Source organism: Thunnus albacares, chromosome 20, assembly GCF_914725855.1.
Source record: "Thunnus albacares chromosome 20, fThuAlb1.1, whole genome shotgun sequence".
Lineage (NCBI taxonomy): Eukaryota > Metazoa > Chordata > Actinopteri > Scombriformes > Scombridae > Thunnus > Thunnus albacares.
Window position 1 is genome coordinate 4,527,715 of NC_058125.1, and position 14,297 is coordinate 4,542,011.

At 37.9% G+C, this 14,297-nt stretch overlaps 2 protein-coding genes and 1 long non-coding RNA gene across 7 annotated transcripts in view; 2 read left to right on the forward strand and 1 right to left on the reverse strand.

Moving 5' to 3' along the window:
* The window catches only part of LOC122970788 (growth arrest-specific protein 7-like), a 67,953-nt gene extending 55,844 nt beyond the window's left edge, over window positions 1-12,109 (forward strand). For both annotated transcript variants that reach the window (XM_044337039.1, XM_044337040.1), the window contains exons 12-14: window positions 6,605-6,684; window positions 6,971-7,069; window positions 9,831-12,109. In XM_044337039.1, the coding sequence (XP_044192974.1) occupies window positions 6,605-6,684; window positions 6,971-7,069; window positions 9,831-9,944 (293 nt within the window). In that variant the 3' untranslated portion in view covers window positions 9,945-12,109. The remainder of the gene's footprint in view (window positions 1-6,604; window positions 6,685-6,970; window positions 7,070-9,830) is intronic.
* Window positions 7,080-9,705, forward strand: LOC122970789. The gene is made up of 2 exons (XR_006399325.1): window positions 7,080-7,514; window positions 7,628-9,705. It is a non-coding gene; the product is annotated as an uncharacterized LOC122970789 (long non-coding RNA).
* A 99-nt stretch (window positions 12,110-12,208) lies between the features above and the next one.
* The window catches only part of LOC122970787 (putative uncharacterized protein MYH16), a 59,697-nt gene continuing 57,608 nt past the window's right edge, over window positions 12,209-14,297 (reverse strand). For all 4 annotated transcript variants that reach the window (XM_044337038.1, XM_044337035.1, XM_044337034.1 and 1 more), the window contains exon 23: window positions 12,209-13,879. In XM_044337038.1, coding sequence (XP_044192973.1) covers window positions 13,727-13,879 — 153 coding nt within the window. In that variant the 3' untranslated portion in view covers window positions 12,209-13,726. The remainder of the gene's footprint in view (window positions 13,880-14,297) is intronic.

The window sequence follows — 14,297 nt, forward strand, 5'->3', positions numbered from 1 at the left end:
CAAGGTAGAGGAAACCATGATAGATTTCCGTCATTGATTTAAAAAGACTGAGACCTCCAGTGTCATGGCTTTAAACTGGCAGTAACAACCAATAAAACCACAGTGGTGTGCTGGTAGGTCGTTAACAATGTTCCCTCTTCTCACTTTACTGATATACAGTACCAGTCAAAAGGACACAATTTCTCATTCAAGGGAATGGGAAGGAGTGTTCAAACTTTTGACTGGTACTGTATATTATAAGGGAAAAATATCATAAATTCAATGTTGAGTCGCTACAACAGATGTTACTATATGATAAATTCATGCATATGATAAATTAAAACTATATAAGATACATGTGGAGACATTCACAAAGCATAAATACAATACTGACAACAGAGAGAGAGAATATCATAGTCATATTTTAAAATATGATGTTAGCAATTAAATACAAGAATGTAAAGTGTGTTCAGCTCACTGAAAAAGTGTAAGCAGATATTATCTAAGTCCCAGTAGGGTTATTATAGGAATGTTACAGAATTTGAAATGATAAATTAGTGCTCTAGATTTTTTAATGAGTCAGTACTTGTTAGCATAGTATTTTTAGCGTGACAAAGAAATAAAATAATAACTAACGCTAAGGGTAATTGTTACTTTGTGTGCATTCAGAAAAACAAAAGAAACACAGTTGGAGGTTGGAAAGTTAGAAGACAGTTTCTCTTATTCTCAAGATGTCAGAACAAGTTTTTCCTTTCAGATGACAACATGTAATGATGTTTTGTTTGTGAGAAGGCTGATTGATCTCTGCAAAGTTCTTTCGGTGGTTCATGAAATTAGAAGGGAGAACCCTAACTGCTCATTATTTTTAATTGGCACCTTTTCAGTTTTATTTCAGTTCACACCGCTGTGAAACTAGAGGCTTGGAAGTTTAAAGCCAGTGCTTGTGTCCCCTAGAGGCTACAATGTTCATTACACCCCACAAAAAGAACAAACAACATACTGACGACTTAGCTGTTCATAGAACCTAAACAGCAGTGTGGGTGGAAATAAAGTTTGTCCTGAATGGTCATAGATTCATTAAAATCAAAAGGGTTCATTCTCTGAGGTGTATGAATGTGCTCAGTTAGTTTCTTAGTATTCTGTCAATTGAACTATAAGATATCTTGTGTGCAGATTCATCGTTTTGGTCAGAGGGTAACACTAGAGGAAACCTCATAGATTGTTGAAAATGGACAGGGTTCATAGGGTTTTAACGATTTTAATCTGCGTGTACGTTTATTTCTGGAGAGGAGGAGACCTCTGCGGATAATTCGACTCCCGGGAGAAACTGGCCAAACGTCTGGATCTAAAGTTATAAGAGAAATAAACTGAACAAGTGTTCGTACAGTGGTCGCGTACATTGTCCGAGGAACACTGATTTTTTTTAGGTGAAACAGCTTTATTTAGTGTTTTTACCTGTAATCTCCAGGTCCGTTTGTTCTGGAGAGGGGGATACCTCCGTGGGTAATTCAGCTCCTGGTAAAAACATCCTGAATGATTATCACTGGAGTAATCCTATCCCGGTGAAGCTGGTTATTTAATGACGAAGACAACAACTCCCATGATCCCTTGCTACTTCACACCGTCATCACACTCCATCTTTTGTTATTGTTTTGATTGAGAGACCCCTAGCGGCTGAAATTACATATTGTGCGTTTAATGTCAGTCTGGTGAACAGTTGCCAGGATATGTTAGTCTTGATCAAGGAGTTAGACAGGCTATTGTTCAACCTTGCTTCTAAATGATTTTGTATAAGCATTTTTGTTCATTTGAATTACTAGTTTAGAAAGTGTTTTAGCTCTGTAAACAGTATGTGGATCTTGATTTAATCATTGAAACTATAAAAGTCCATCCCTGCCAGATGCATTCATTCTCCCATATCAGAGATCATCTGAGGTTGATCAGCAGTGGTTTGTGTCAGCACTGTCGTCAGTTGAATTACAACTCAGATACCACTGACAGCAGAACTAATACAGTTTAGTAAATGGTTAACTTACTGGACATTAAATCTGTATCCTCCTACGGTGTTTCTTTAGCCCTTCATTTGAGCGGTCATTTGATTGGCTGTGAACCAAGATGCTGTTTGTCTTGTACATGACTCATGAGCTTTATCAGCCAGACTGGGGAGTTTTTAATAGAGGAGATGGGAGAGGCGAGAAGAAAAGGGGGTGAGAAACTTTCTATGCTTGACTAGACTGTGCTCACACCAGACTGGCAGAGAGGCGTGGGTGTGAACTAACTCCAGAGTGCTTGGGAGTGTGTGTGTGTGGGGGGGTGGGGGGTGGGGGTGGGGTGTTACACACACACACATACATGCACATTAATAATCTGAATGCAAACAACATCCACCCCACAAAGCAATTTCATCTATAATAGAGAATATAGTGCTGTTTTTTCCTTGAATTGCTGGAAGGATTTCATGATCCAATCTATTCTGCTGTGTTCAAAAAATACTACATATAAAGTTCTACTTTTTCCAAATGTTTAAGACTGAATGTGAGACTAAATTGCAAGTTAAAGCAAGGCTATGTACTGTACATTAGAAAGACAACACAATCTTCCTCTTACAAATGAAAAGTTGAATTCATAAGTGATAAAACTCATCCTTGCTCGGGTCAATACCTTTGCTACAGCCTTACTTTGTGTATATACCAGTAGCTTATGTTGCTAGTGTTAGCCATCTTCAGATAGATACAAATGTGTAACTGACATTACTGAGATAGTTTACTAACTTTATGACTTTTTGACACTTCTCTACTGTTTAACTAAGTTTTAGCATTTAACATTATGCCATTATTGTCACTTGCAGTCATAGTTGTCAAAGGCTCAGGGCTAGGGTAACAAGCCCTGTTAGCGTACTAAAGACTAAACATATCACAGGAACAATGCTAAAATAGGCACAGCAGGTTATTGGGTTAGCAAAAGTCAGAGAAAGTTTTGATGCCAGCATAGGACATCAACAGTCAGCTTAAAGAGTAAAGAAAAAAGAAGTGTTTTACTGCATGCTTTCTTCTGTAACCACACCCAACGGTGATGTCAAAGGGCACTGGAGTACACCTGTGCATCACTGCAGCAAGGTGCAGAGTTAAACCACTGGAGGTCAGCAAAAACAAGATTTTCAGGAGGGTGTTAAGTTACTCTTTATGGGAATCTGTAAGCTTAACAGAAATTATGACTTAATTAATTCATGTAGTTATATACAGTATATTGATATTGACCCATATGAAAAAAAACTTGACATATCACTTGGTATACTGGTCATGTTATTTCTGTGTACAGTCATCCAAACCTGACCTCAGGCTGATTTATTGCTGCCCACATCTAAGAATTTCTCAGTTGTACAGATTTATGTAAATTGATTTACAGATATAACAACTTTTAAATCAGCATATTTTGATGTTCATGTTAAACCTCAAGTGCTCTAGCATCCATTAATGCAGCTTTTCTTTCTGCTGAAAATGTGTTGTTACTGGAAAGGATACATGACTCGCCGTCAAAAAACAGCTAGTATGAACACAGTGTCAGACTGAATAACACAGTGAAAAAGAAGTGTCAGTCCTGTCTGATCATCAAGCTACATTCACACACACGACTGGAAACGTCTCACTGGAAACATAAGGTCTGTGCTTGCAGGCTGGTCAGCGGCTACAAACTGTGAAAACAAAACACATGTGCATGTCAGAAGGGTACGAGGGGAAAAAGAGGCGGAGAGGAAAAGTAGCATTAGCAGGAGCCAGGTTGGTTTGTAAAAGTTTTTAATAGCTGTGCGACCTGAGGAAAGTGACTGGCTAAGAGTAAACAGATGTAGACTCTCCGCCAGGGTGTGATGTCTTGACTCAACCAGGCACAACCGCATGCTGTCACACACAAGTACCGAGCCTCCATCCAAACTGGCTCTCCTCGTGCACACACAAAACACACAGTCATCCCTCCTCCGTGCTGCTTATGCAACCAGGGAGAAAAACAGCAGCAGTTGTTGACGGTGCTCATGGCGTCTGGCTGCCAGTGATGACTGCAGTGTGAGGAAAGCAGCGAGGAGACTGATGCCAAAACAACTAAAGCACGGCATCTGTCTGCTCATAACAAAGGCTCATTATCGTTTCATGCTCTCGCTGCCTTCTTATACCAGGAATTTCCTTTATATCAACCACCTAAGACCATGATCAACCTTTTAGCGAGCCCTTTTTTTTTTTTTTAAAGGGAAATGATTGGTATTTATTTGAGCACAGATGTGAGGACTTATCTGCAGCATAATCAGCAACTCTTTTGCATTTCCTTCTCATTTTTTCTTCCCTTTCCATTTTTAGAAGCATATTCTGAGCTGACCTGAAGACCCTGTTTACTGTAAACTGGGCTGAACAGTGGCAGCTGCAAACGCTACAACTTTTTGATGTGCAAGAACAAAATCTAGATAAAACTGTGTTTGAAAAGCTCTATACCTTTTAACCTTTTTAAATCCAACTGACCTTGTATGCTGAGCAGCCAAACATTGTTCAAACCTACAACGTTTTCCTCTAAATTCTAGTAGAGATACCAGATGTGTCATGTTATGATGCACAAGACATTTTGAATATTTCCATTGAATGAGAGTGTTAACACCATATAGTTTCAATGAAGAGTTGGAACAAAGTGATACAGAACATATATGATACTGTGAGACAGAGTGGAATAAGATGATTTGACTTAACTTAAAGTTATTTAAAGAAAAACTTAAAAGTAGGCTTAAAAGCAGTGTTTTGCTATCCTCACTGTTTGAAAATTTCAAGCCTGTTTTGCATTGGTTGGGTGTGGTCTGAAATGTGCTCTGTTGCACCTGTAACCACACCCTGAAGTGATGTCACTGGGTCCATCTGTACATCACTACAGCAAGGTGAGAAGTTAAATCACTGGAGGCCAGATTTAAAGGCAGTGTTAAGTTATTCTTTAAAGCTGGTCCAATCAATATTTTTCAATATCTTTATAGTAACAATAGGTCAAATGACTATGAACCCCCAGAGAGTTCCCATCTGTTTTACAGACTTAGCTTTTTTCAGGCTAATGTTGCTCTGTGTCTGCTGAAGGTGTATATAGGCAACCGTTTTGCTAACATGTTATAGTCATATTAACTTTACTTCGTGATAATATGTCAATATTGTTTTTGTGGCCTGTTACACTACCCCCAAGAGGCAAAACAATCAGTTATTGCAGGTTTAAAGTACCAGTGTGTAACATTTGCCCTTCCAAGCATGTAGGAGAACCTACAGTGGCCACAAAACTCATGAAAAACACAAAAGGCCCTCTCTACAGCCAGTGTTTGGTTTGTCCGTTCTGGGCTACTGTAGAAACATGGCGGTGCAACATGGCGGGCTCTGTGGAAGAGGACCCGCTCCCTATGTAGATATAAAGGGCTCATTCTAACGTAATGAAAACACGATTCTTATTTTCATGGGATTATACAGTAATTAAAACATACGTATGAATATTATATTCAATTTCTGCCGAATTCAGCTAGATGCCACTAAACTCTACACACTGGTCCTTTAAGCTGCAAAAAAGTGAAAATGTAGGGGTTAAGGTGTTGGATAATGTAGGTTTATTATTGTAAAAATAGCAAACTATGTAGCCTGACCATCATTCAGCCTGACATTATGTTTATGCTAGCTGATTTCTGTTTTGGGGGAGGAGGGATTCATAATCCTATCTACAAAGCTCTGAATAGTCGATTGTTTCTCTAACCAAGGTAATAGTCATCTATTGGTACAACACCAGACATATTTGAGTTGCTCAACAAATGGGCGATGACTCAAAGTTATGGAACCAGGCAGCAAACTACAGTATGGCCTTGCCCATTTAACTAAATAAAAGTGTGTAAAGTGAATAAAGTGTCCATCCCCAGAATTCCATCTTGTATCACTAGACGTGACTTTTTCAGGTAATTATATAACTGTCTATACTGTGGGTGGATGCGGACAGTGAGTGAAACATACTCCCTCAAGGACCGAGATCCACTCTGAGAAACACTGTCCTGCACTTGCTGCGAGCTATTTAGCATTCACACATTTCAAAGAATAAGACAGTATTAATGTGGATATAAAGTATCAGATATCTCAGCAGCCATCCGCTGCAGAAGATTAAGAGTCATCTGCTGAAGAACAGAATGATGTGTGATTTCCTCTCTGATCTAATCTTCCTCATGCTTAGTGTTTGTTTGTGTTGCCAGCAGGATACAGACAGTAACATTAATGAAAGGACAGATTAGACCTTTCTTTTTTATCCTTGCTTATGGTATCATAATGAAATCTATTATCAGTCCAGATTGTCTGCACTGTTTGGGATAATCGTATCAGGTGGGTGAGATAGAACAAATGCTGTAGATGTGTGCTGTAGTAACACTTTAGTTGCGAGTCAATATTTGGGCAGTAGCACCACCTAGTGGCCATATTGTGCATTAAACATTTGAATGTACAATATATCCAGAGAAATGGACACTTTGCCAAGTGTCATGGACAAATTTTCCAGTACATATTTTCCAGTGGAAATGTGGAAATATTCTTAAGTATGTGCAGTAAGAAGCCCCTGATCAACTTCTTTTTATTCACTGTAACAGGAGATGAACTGATGCGCTGTGTCGATCTTTACAACCAGTCCCAGTCCAAATGGTTTGAGGAGATGGTCACCACGAGCCTGGTAAGAAACCGTGTGTTTAATGAGTGTGAGTGTGAAATGTGTGGAGGAAAGTTGTGTTGCCGTGGTAGTTTGAGGGACTGTTTGGTGAGTGGAGCCCTGAAATGTATCAAAGGGATACAGATAGCTTCTGCGCGCCTATTATGAAATATGTAAATATGTCTACTTAAGAATTTACAGTTTGCTAAACAGAGAATGAAGTCCCCTGTTACCACTGTAGATCCCTGTTTCTGCTGAGTGCAGACAGATGGAAGTGTAGCGATGACTCACAGACTGGTTTTGTGTTCAGGAGCTGGAGCGGCTGGAGGTGGAGCGGGTGGAGATGATCAGACAGCACCTGTGTCAGTACACCACCCTTCGACACGAGACAGACATGTTCAACCAAAGTGTAAGTATAGTGTATTAGAATAATAACATGCTGCATGTTCTACTTTACTTGTTGTCCAGAGGAAATGATCATGATCACTGATGTGAGTCTCTACACAATTAAAATACCATGTACAGTACTGTATGTATAATTGGTGACCTAATATACTTTCTAAAATAAACCCACAACAGACATTTTGACTTACTAAATTTACAGGCCAATAATAAAAACATTAGTTCATCATCAGGGTTTAGTGCTTATTAAGTTACAATAATAACAATTACATTTTTATTGTTTTTAAAAAAAAAAAAATTCCAGACCCCTACTGTCAATCAAGATGGCGTGTAGTACGTAGTCTGTGGCCACCTTTATCTATGTTTTTGAGATAGAAAATTATATTTACAATCACTTTATTATACTCATCAATGTATCCTGGTACCAGGCTATAGTGTTCATTGCAACAGAGGTTCTTGCTTTTTTCCCAGAGAAAATCAAGCAATTTCCCTGCATGTTGGCCAAAAGATCTCTGAAAAATCTGATTTGTCTGACTTTTGATTATGTGTGGGGAGCAAATTGAAGTTAAGTCAGAGTGCTGAGTTGCTCTTTTAAAATAGCAGTTAACATATGAAATTAACAAGTAGCTTCAGCAAGAATAAACTAAGGTAACATATAGTTCATCATGACCTATAAGATATTGTGCAGTCATACAAAATGTGTCTTAAAAGGTATGTGCTCACCTTTCACCCAAAGAGACCTCTTAAAGTCCCTCTCCACTCAAAAATGTATTTTGATAAATCAGACGGTTTAGTGCTTATTAAGTTACAATAATAACGATTACATTTTTATTGTTTTTAGAAAATAAATCCAAAATCTATAAATATGCAAATATTGTTCATTTCTGGATGCTTCAAGTTTCCATATCACACTTTTGTAATTTGTATACTGGACCACGACTGGGTTTTAACTAGTTATAATGTCACAAATTATCCTTGTAGGTAAACACTCAGATTTAAAATGACTGCAGTAAAACTTTCTTCCTTCAGCAGATGAATGTGAAAACAAACTCTGCACATACATCACTCTGCACAGCGACAGTCCAACATCCAAGTGAAGTAACAATAAGCAAAACATATTTTTGACTGGAGGAGGACTTTAAGTTTGCAAGTAGGATTAAAAGTACATGTAAGAAGAGAGGATTTCCACTTGATTATGAAAGAGCTGGATCCCAGAGGGGTTTCACTGAGGAAAAGGAGACGTCTCCAGAGGCCTCTTATCATCAGAGTGTATATGCCAGATGAAATTTGGTCCCTTTGAGAAGTTATTCTGCCTCTGGAGACGTCTCCTTTTCCTCAGTGAAACCCCTCTGGAATCCAGCTCTTTCATAATCAAGTGGACATCCTCTTTTCTTACTGTATTCTCTACATTTAGAAGACATCCATCTGTATCCGTGCAGTTGTCCTGAATACAGTAACTTTTCATGAATGAAACCAACAGCATCCTGCAAATGACTGTGCTGCTTTCTGCTGGAGAGACCTCTTTATCTAAGAATTCATTTAAGTTTACTTTCACTAATTACATAACCATGCCTCTTGAGCAGTAGTACTATATCAGCATACTTAATGCCCTGTTCAAAGTAAAATTCAATAAGCTGATCCATACTAAGGTGTTGCACTGGGAGCAGCTGAGCAGAGATAGACATATGGCTCAGAAGGAATGGAAGAAGAAAAGTAGTGCGAGGTAACACAAAATTTATTGTGAGAGAACACAAAACATATTGCGAGGTAATGCAAAATATATGGCGAGGGAATACAAAAAAAATCTCGTTGTACTATTAGATTTACATGGTGGGCCACCGATTTGCTACAGTGAATAATGTGATGTTGATGGAACAAAAAAGGCGGAATTCAACTGGGAGGGCAGCGCAGCATCTGGAGAGTCTACAGCGCGCACTCACTAGAGTTATCTTGTAGTTCATCTTCAAAAAAGGCAGCAGTTGCAAGCATTTTTTTATTTAATGACTAAATAATTACCTTTGCGAGATGAACATGAAGTATATTGTGAATACTTAATACTAATACATGGCTGTTTATGATATAAATAAATTATTTTATACAAAATATTGGTAATAAAAATAACTGAAATAATTGTAAAATGATTTTATCCATTTGAAAATGAATAGCAGTCAGCCCCATGTATGATCAGAACAGCATCCATAACAACACAGTCTGCTAAATCAGAAATTACAGACTGTTGAATTTCATAATTGATCAACCAGAATTGAGTAGTAAACTACTACAAAGGGACAAATAAAAATTCATCGACAGTTACTGGGTGAGTGAGTGATTCATGCAGCCGGAGTCAGACCTTCAGCTCAGGGCTGGGAGAGTGAGTACTGACTGGAAACAAGCACCAAAGTGGTTGTTTTTCTCATAGGGCTAGGTTAATACAATAATTAACTTGATACATCTCCACAAACACAGTTAATGTAAGAGTTGCACAATAGTGACAAATTGTCTCACCTCATTTGCGTAGTTGGCACTAGCTAGGGGCAAGTCAGTGAACAAGTTGGTGGAGACAAGGACTTGTCACTCCTGAGTCAGTAAAAAGTTGTTCGTTTTGAATGATTGGTTCATGACTGGCACATCATTAGAGGGAGCTAAAAAGACATTTTACAAGCCATCTGAGAAGAAAACCTGAGGCATCATCTAAACACAGGTGAGGAAAAGACATTTGAATTGCTATTTTGATGCTGCAGCTGACTGCTGTTTCTTTCTTTGTCCAGACGATGGAGCCAGTGGACCAGCTCCTGCAGTGTGTGGACCCGGCCAAAGACAGAGAGCTGTGGGTGCGGGAGAATAAGACTGGAGACATCAGGCCAGTGGACATAGAGATTTAACCTCAGTGCTGTCCACCGGCTCTGCTTATGCACACTTTAACCCCCGAGCTCACAGACAGACACTGACCTAGAGGCGACATGCCTGAGGACTGAGTGGGAGATTGAATCTGTGTTGGGATCATCACTCGCCCGCTGATCCATGTGTGACTCCTAACAGACTGAGGGGTGATCAGTCAGTGCTCACTGCCTCTTAACATCCCAACGGCAACCTGGTGAGGATGATGATGTCAGTGTTTGGGGAGTTTTGTGATGACCCCAACAGATGAATGAAGATAGTGGCGGGTCTTGGTGTTCTGTTATGCAAGCTGGTGCCCAGCTCAACAGCACATGAAAATGGGAGTGTGAATTATGTTGAAAAAGGATACTCAGGTGAGGGAAGTGATGAAGAAGCACCTACAGTGAACATTTAACATCTGTAAATGTTGAATAGCTTTATGTTGTGCAGCAGTGTAATGCTGCTGTTTGTATGTGCTTTTTGCTGTGTGAGGTAATTCTCTGAGTCACGTGTGTTGATACACATGTGACTGCAAGTTGTTGGCAAAAATGATTTAACGGATGCTGCTAAGCAAAATGCATTCTGTCCTAAGAGTGTTATATTACTGAGTACCAGAATAAGGCTAAAGTATTGTAATACTAATATCTATATTGACCCTTTGCAAAGCCCCACCCCTCTTAGTTACCGTTGTTACCTGTGTAAAACCTACATATTAGCAGGGCACATATGCAGTTTACAATGATAATGGTTTTACATTTACTTGACGGCTACATACATTGTGTAATGCTAAAAGGCTAGGCTAAAGCTACAAGATACAGTCTATGAGTCCACCTAGTTAGTCCTTGCATTATAAAGTATTAAAATTAAAAATGTAATTATAATGTGACTCATTCAAACATAACCCTTTTTTAATGCTTAGAAAAACATACTTGGGCTATTAAGGGACAACGTTTGTATATTAATGCTTTAATGTTTGTGTTTTTTAGCAGTATGCTTCACTTTCTCAAGAGAAAAGGATTTGAAGATGAGGAATAACCAACGTAAATGTAACACTGTGTAACTCAAGTTTGGCTGGAGTCTAAACTTCCCCAAACAAAATTAAGAGAGCTATCATTAATCTAAACTGTAATAAGCTAGCATCATAGCTTCACAAAAAACACATCATAATATAAATAGCTAATGACATTCCCCTTGCAAGGTTACCATTGTGGGTAGTAAGCTAATTAGCCAGGCATGCTAATGTTTGTAGCTGATGTTAGAGCAGATAAACACACATTGTTCAATTCAGTCCTTACACTTTTGTTTTTCAGAAGGTAATAAAAAAAGAAACTACCCTCCAAACTCTTTAAATACCTGGCAGCATTGCTCTTATTAGAGCCCAATGAACACCATTTTAGTTTGTTAGGAAATCCAAAGCTTGACAGGCCTGCCTAGTTACAGTTGCTAAACTATGATTGATAGCTACAGTTGCTAAGCTATGATTGACAGCGATTTACAATTGTTGTTCAGGGATTGGGGTTTAGCAAAGGGTCAGTTGCTGAGGACTAAGATCACAAATCTGGTTACGCTTTTCTGGAAAAAAAAATCTGAAATCTTAAGCTCAACAACACAGTTTTAATTCCTCCTTTGTTGTTACTTAATTCCCAATAAGAATAAAATAATCAGCCAATTGCACTTTATACCCAAATGATTTTTAATAAATATACTGTAAGTTGCTGTTGATATGGAAAGCATTCTAAAGAGAACTTACTTGTTACACATTTTATTACTAATGGAAGTGAAGTGTTTTGATTGTGTTCGGGGGGTCTGGTGTAAATACATGAGATGTGTGATTTGCTATGAAAGAAGACAGTAGTGCGAAGGATGTAAAATACAGTAAATAGTAGAATCTTTCACTAAGACATAAGAAATTTGGTACGGATAATATATGAAACACACAAAGTGTTTTATATGCAGTAGAAATGACAGCTCTCTCAAATATTCTACAGTTTTGGAAATAGTTGCTTCAGTTGGATTCAAGCTAAATGTACAAAATGCTCTTTTACAACCATGTCTTGTCCAGTATTAGTATAACTTGACCACCAAGAGAAGAGGACTGAGACGTTTTTGTACATTAACAGCTAAAGGTTGGCATTGTCATTAATAAAATGAAAATATGTATCTTATGTCACTACAGGCTCATTTCTGGTTTGTTTTTGCTCTCTTGTATGATATGGCAGCATAAGTGGGAAGTTTGATGAGACGACAAAATGAGCAACTCAGAGGAAAATACAATAAATGTCTTTTATTTCCTAAAAAACACATTTTCACATTCAACAATAAAATGGTTTGGTCAAGCCTTGTTACAGTTGAAGGCAGCGATAATAAAGATGCGGTTAAAAGTTCAGACAGAGATAAACCTGAAATAGTTTAGGTAGAATACATTGAAATTGCATTTCATATTTGACCTAAATAACCCACACATGATGGCACCTTGTTGCATCTTAGTAACACAAAAAATAATGATTCTTATTATACGTCATTTATAAGCCATTAGTTATGCTCTAATCATTTACACATTTGTAAATTTTTTATAATTAATCTGTTGACTTACACTGTTGTAAGTCATTTATAAAACTGCAGCTCCAATTATTCCAGTTTATACCAATAGATGAAATAGCCATTCACAAATATGACTGACATGCAACTACTAATGGGCTACTTTACAATTTATCAGACAAATCTGACAACACCTGCTGCAAGATTCACCAGTTTCAACCTGACCCAAAATGGCTGCTGTTGTAGTCAACTGTATTCATCTAAAAAGGTTTTTATTCGTTTTGCTTGCGAATGAGAAGGAATTGGATAAATATAGTATTCAGTAGTAGAATAGTTGATTATAGCTTAATGTGTAAAAAGCCATGTTTGGTATTTTGATATTCAGCAAGTTGGGAATCAACAAAGGTAATCAAGACTTGGCTAATCTGCCAGCTTAGCCTTGTTGCCTAAAAAACCCTGATATTTGCCAGTTTGACCTAATGTTAGTAGCACTTTATAAAAGTTAGTAGTTATTTGAAGTTACAGGGTGCTTACTTGGAGGAGAATATACCTGTATACCTTTTAACAGTTAGGGAACTAGTGTATAGATGAGGTCTTATCTGATTTAACGTTACTGAAGTTTCAGGTTTTGAATGTTATTCATGTAATTAAAGTAAGACATTATTCAATAAATAGTATATTTAGTGTATTTAATTTATTTGTTTTGCTTCATTATTTCACAATATGAGTAGAGATAATATTGTTTTGACTGTATGACGGTACACTGTGCATTTGGAAATGGTGAGTATTTTATACTTTAGATTGGCAGCCTCAAAAGTATGTAAAGACTTACAAAAAGGCTTAAAAATGACTTATAATTGATTTATAAAGTGCCACCTTTCACTTGAGTGGGAATTTAGAAACATCTATCCATACTCAATCTGTTTTTACATACAAATATGACACTATGAAGTGGATATAAAAATGTGTTGGAATAAAGCTGGAGTGTGTTATTAGAGGTGTGATCTGACAGACTGCAGTCATTACACAAACAGGAAGGTGTGAATATATTTCAGATCAATTCAACGGGAGCGTACAGTCTACACAAACACTGTCGGGTTTGTTTATAACCTGAATGTGTGGTGAAAATACAGTTTCAGCCTCTGATGTTTCAAACTTCATACTGTATCATGTTTGATTTCTTCAAATAACATCAGAGCTGGAATGATGTCACACCTGTAAGGAGGAGTTGATGTCATCGTTTGTCTTTCTAATCGATCATGAGCTTCTTGAGGGAGTTGAGATAGGCCGGGATGAGGGAGCTGACTGACTCGTTGTCGTCGTTGAGGATCTTCTCTCCTCTGCCCTCTGATCCCACAGAGCTGGGGGACCTGACCAGGCCAGGGTACGGCGTGCTGTAACCCTGGTGGACCACAGATACACCTCAAAGTCATCATTCAGAAAAAACACAAAATCTACCTCTGGGATTTTGTTAGGTTCTGTTTTTTTTCTTTTGTCACCCAAACTACACTCTGCAGATTAATTTCAGGTGATTTTACAGTAGAATTGAAAGAACTGTTAAAAAATGCGATTCAAAGCAATTGGCGCTGGAAGTAATCAGATCCAGAATAATTAATTTATGTATCACCTAACATTATAAAACAGTAAAATATAACCACTTCAAAAGGTACAGTACTAAGCATATACTTTACAATACACAATCACATACTACCAGGAGTACTGGTTCTGCACTTCAATACAGTTTTAGGTACTTTTCTACTATTTACTGCACTATATTTATCTGACAGCTGTAACTGATTAATTTGCAATTTCTGATTTTA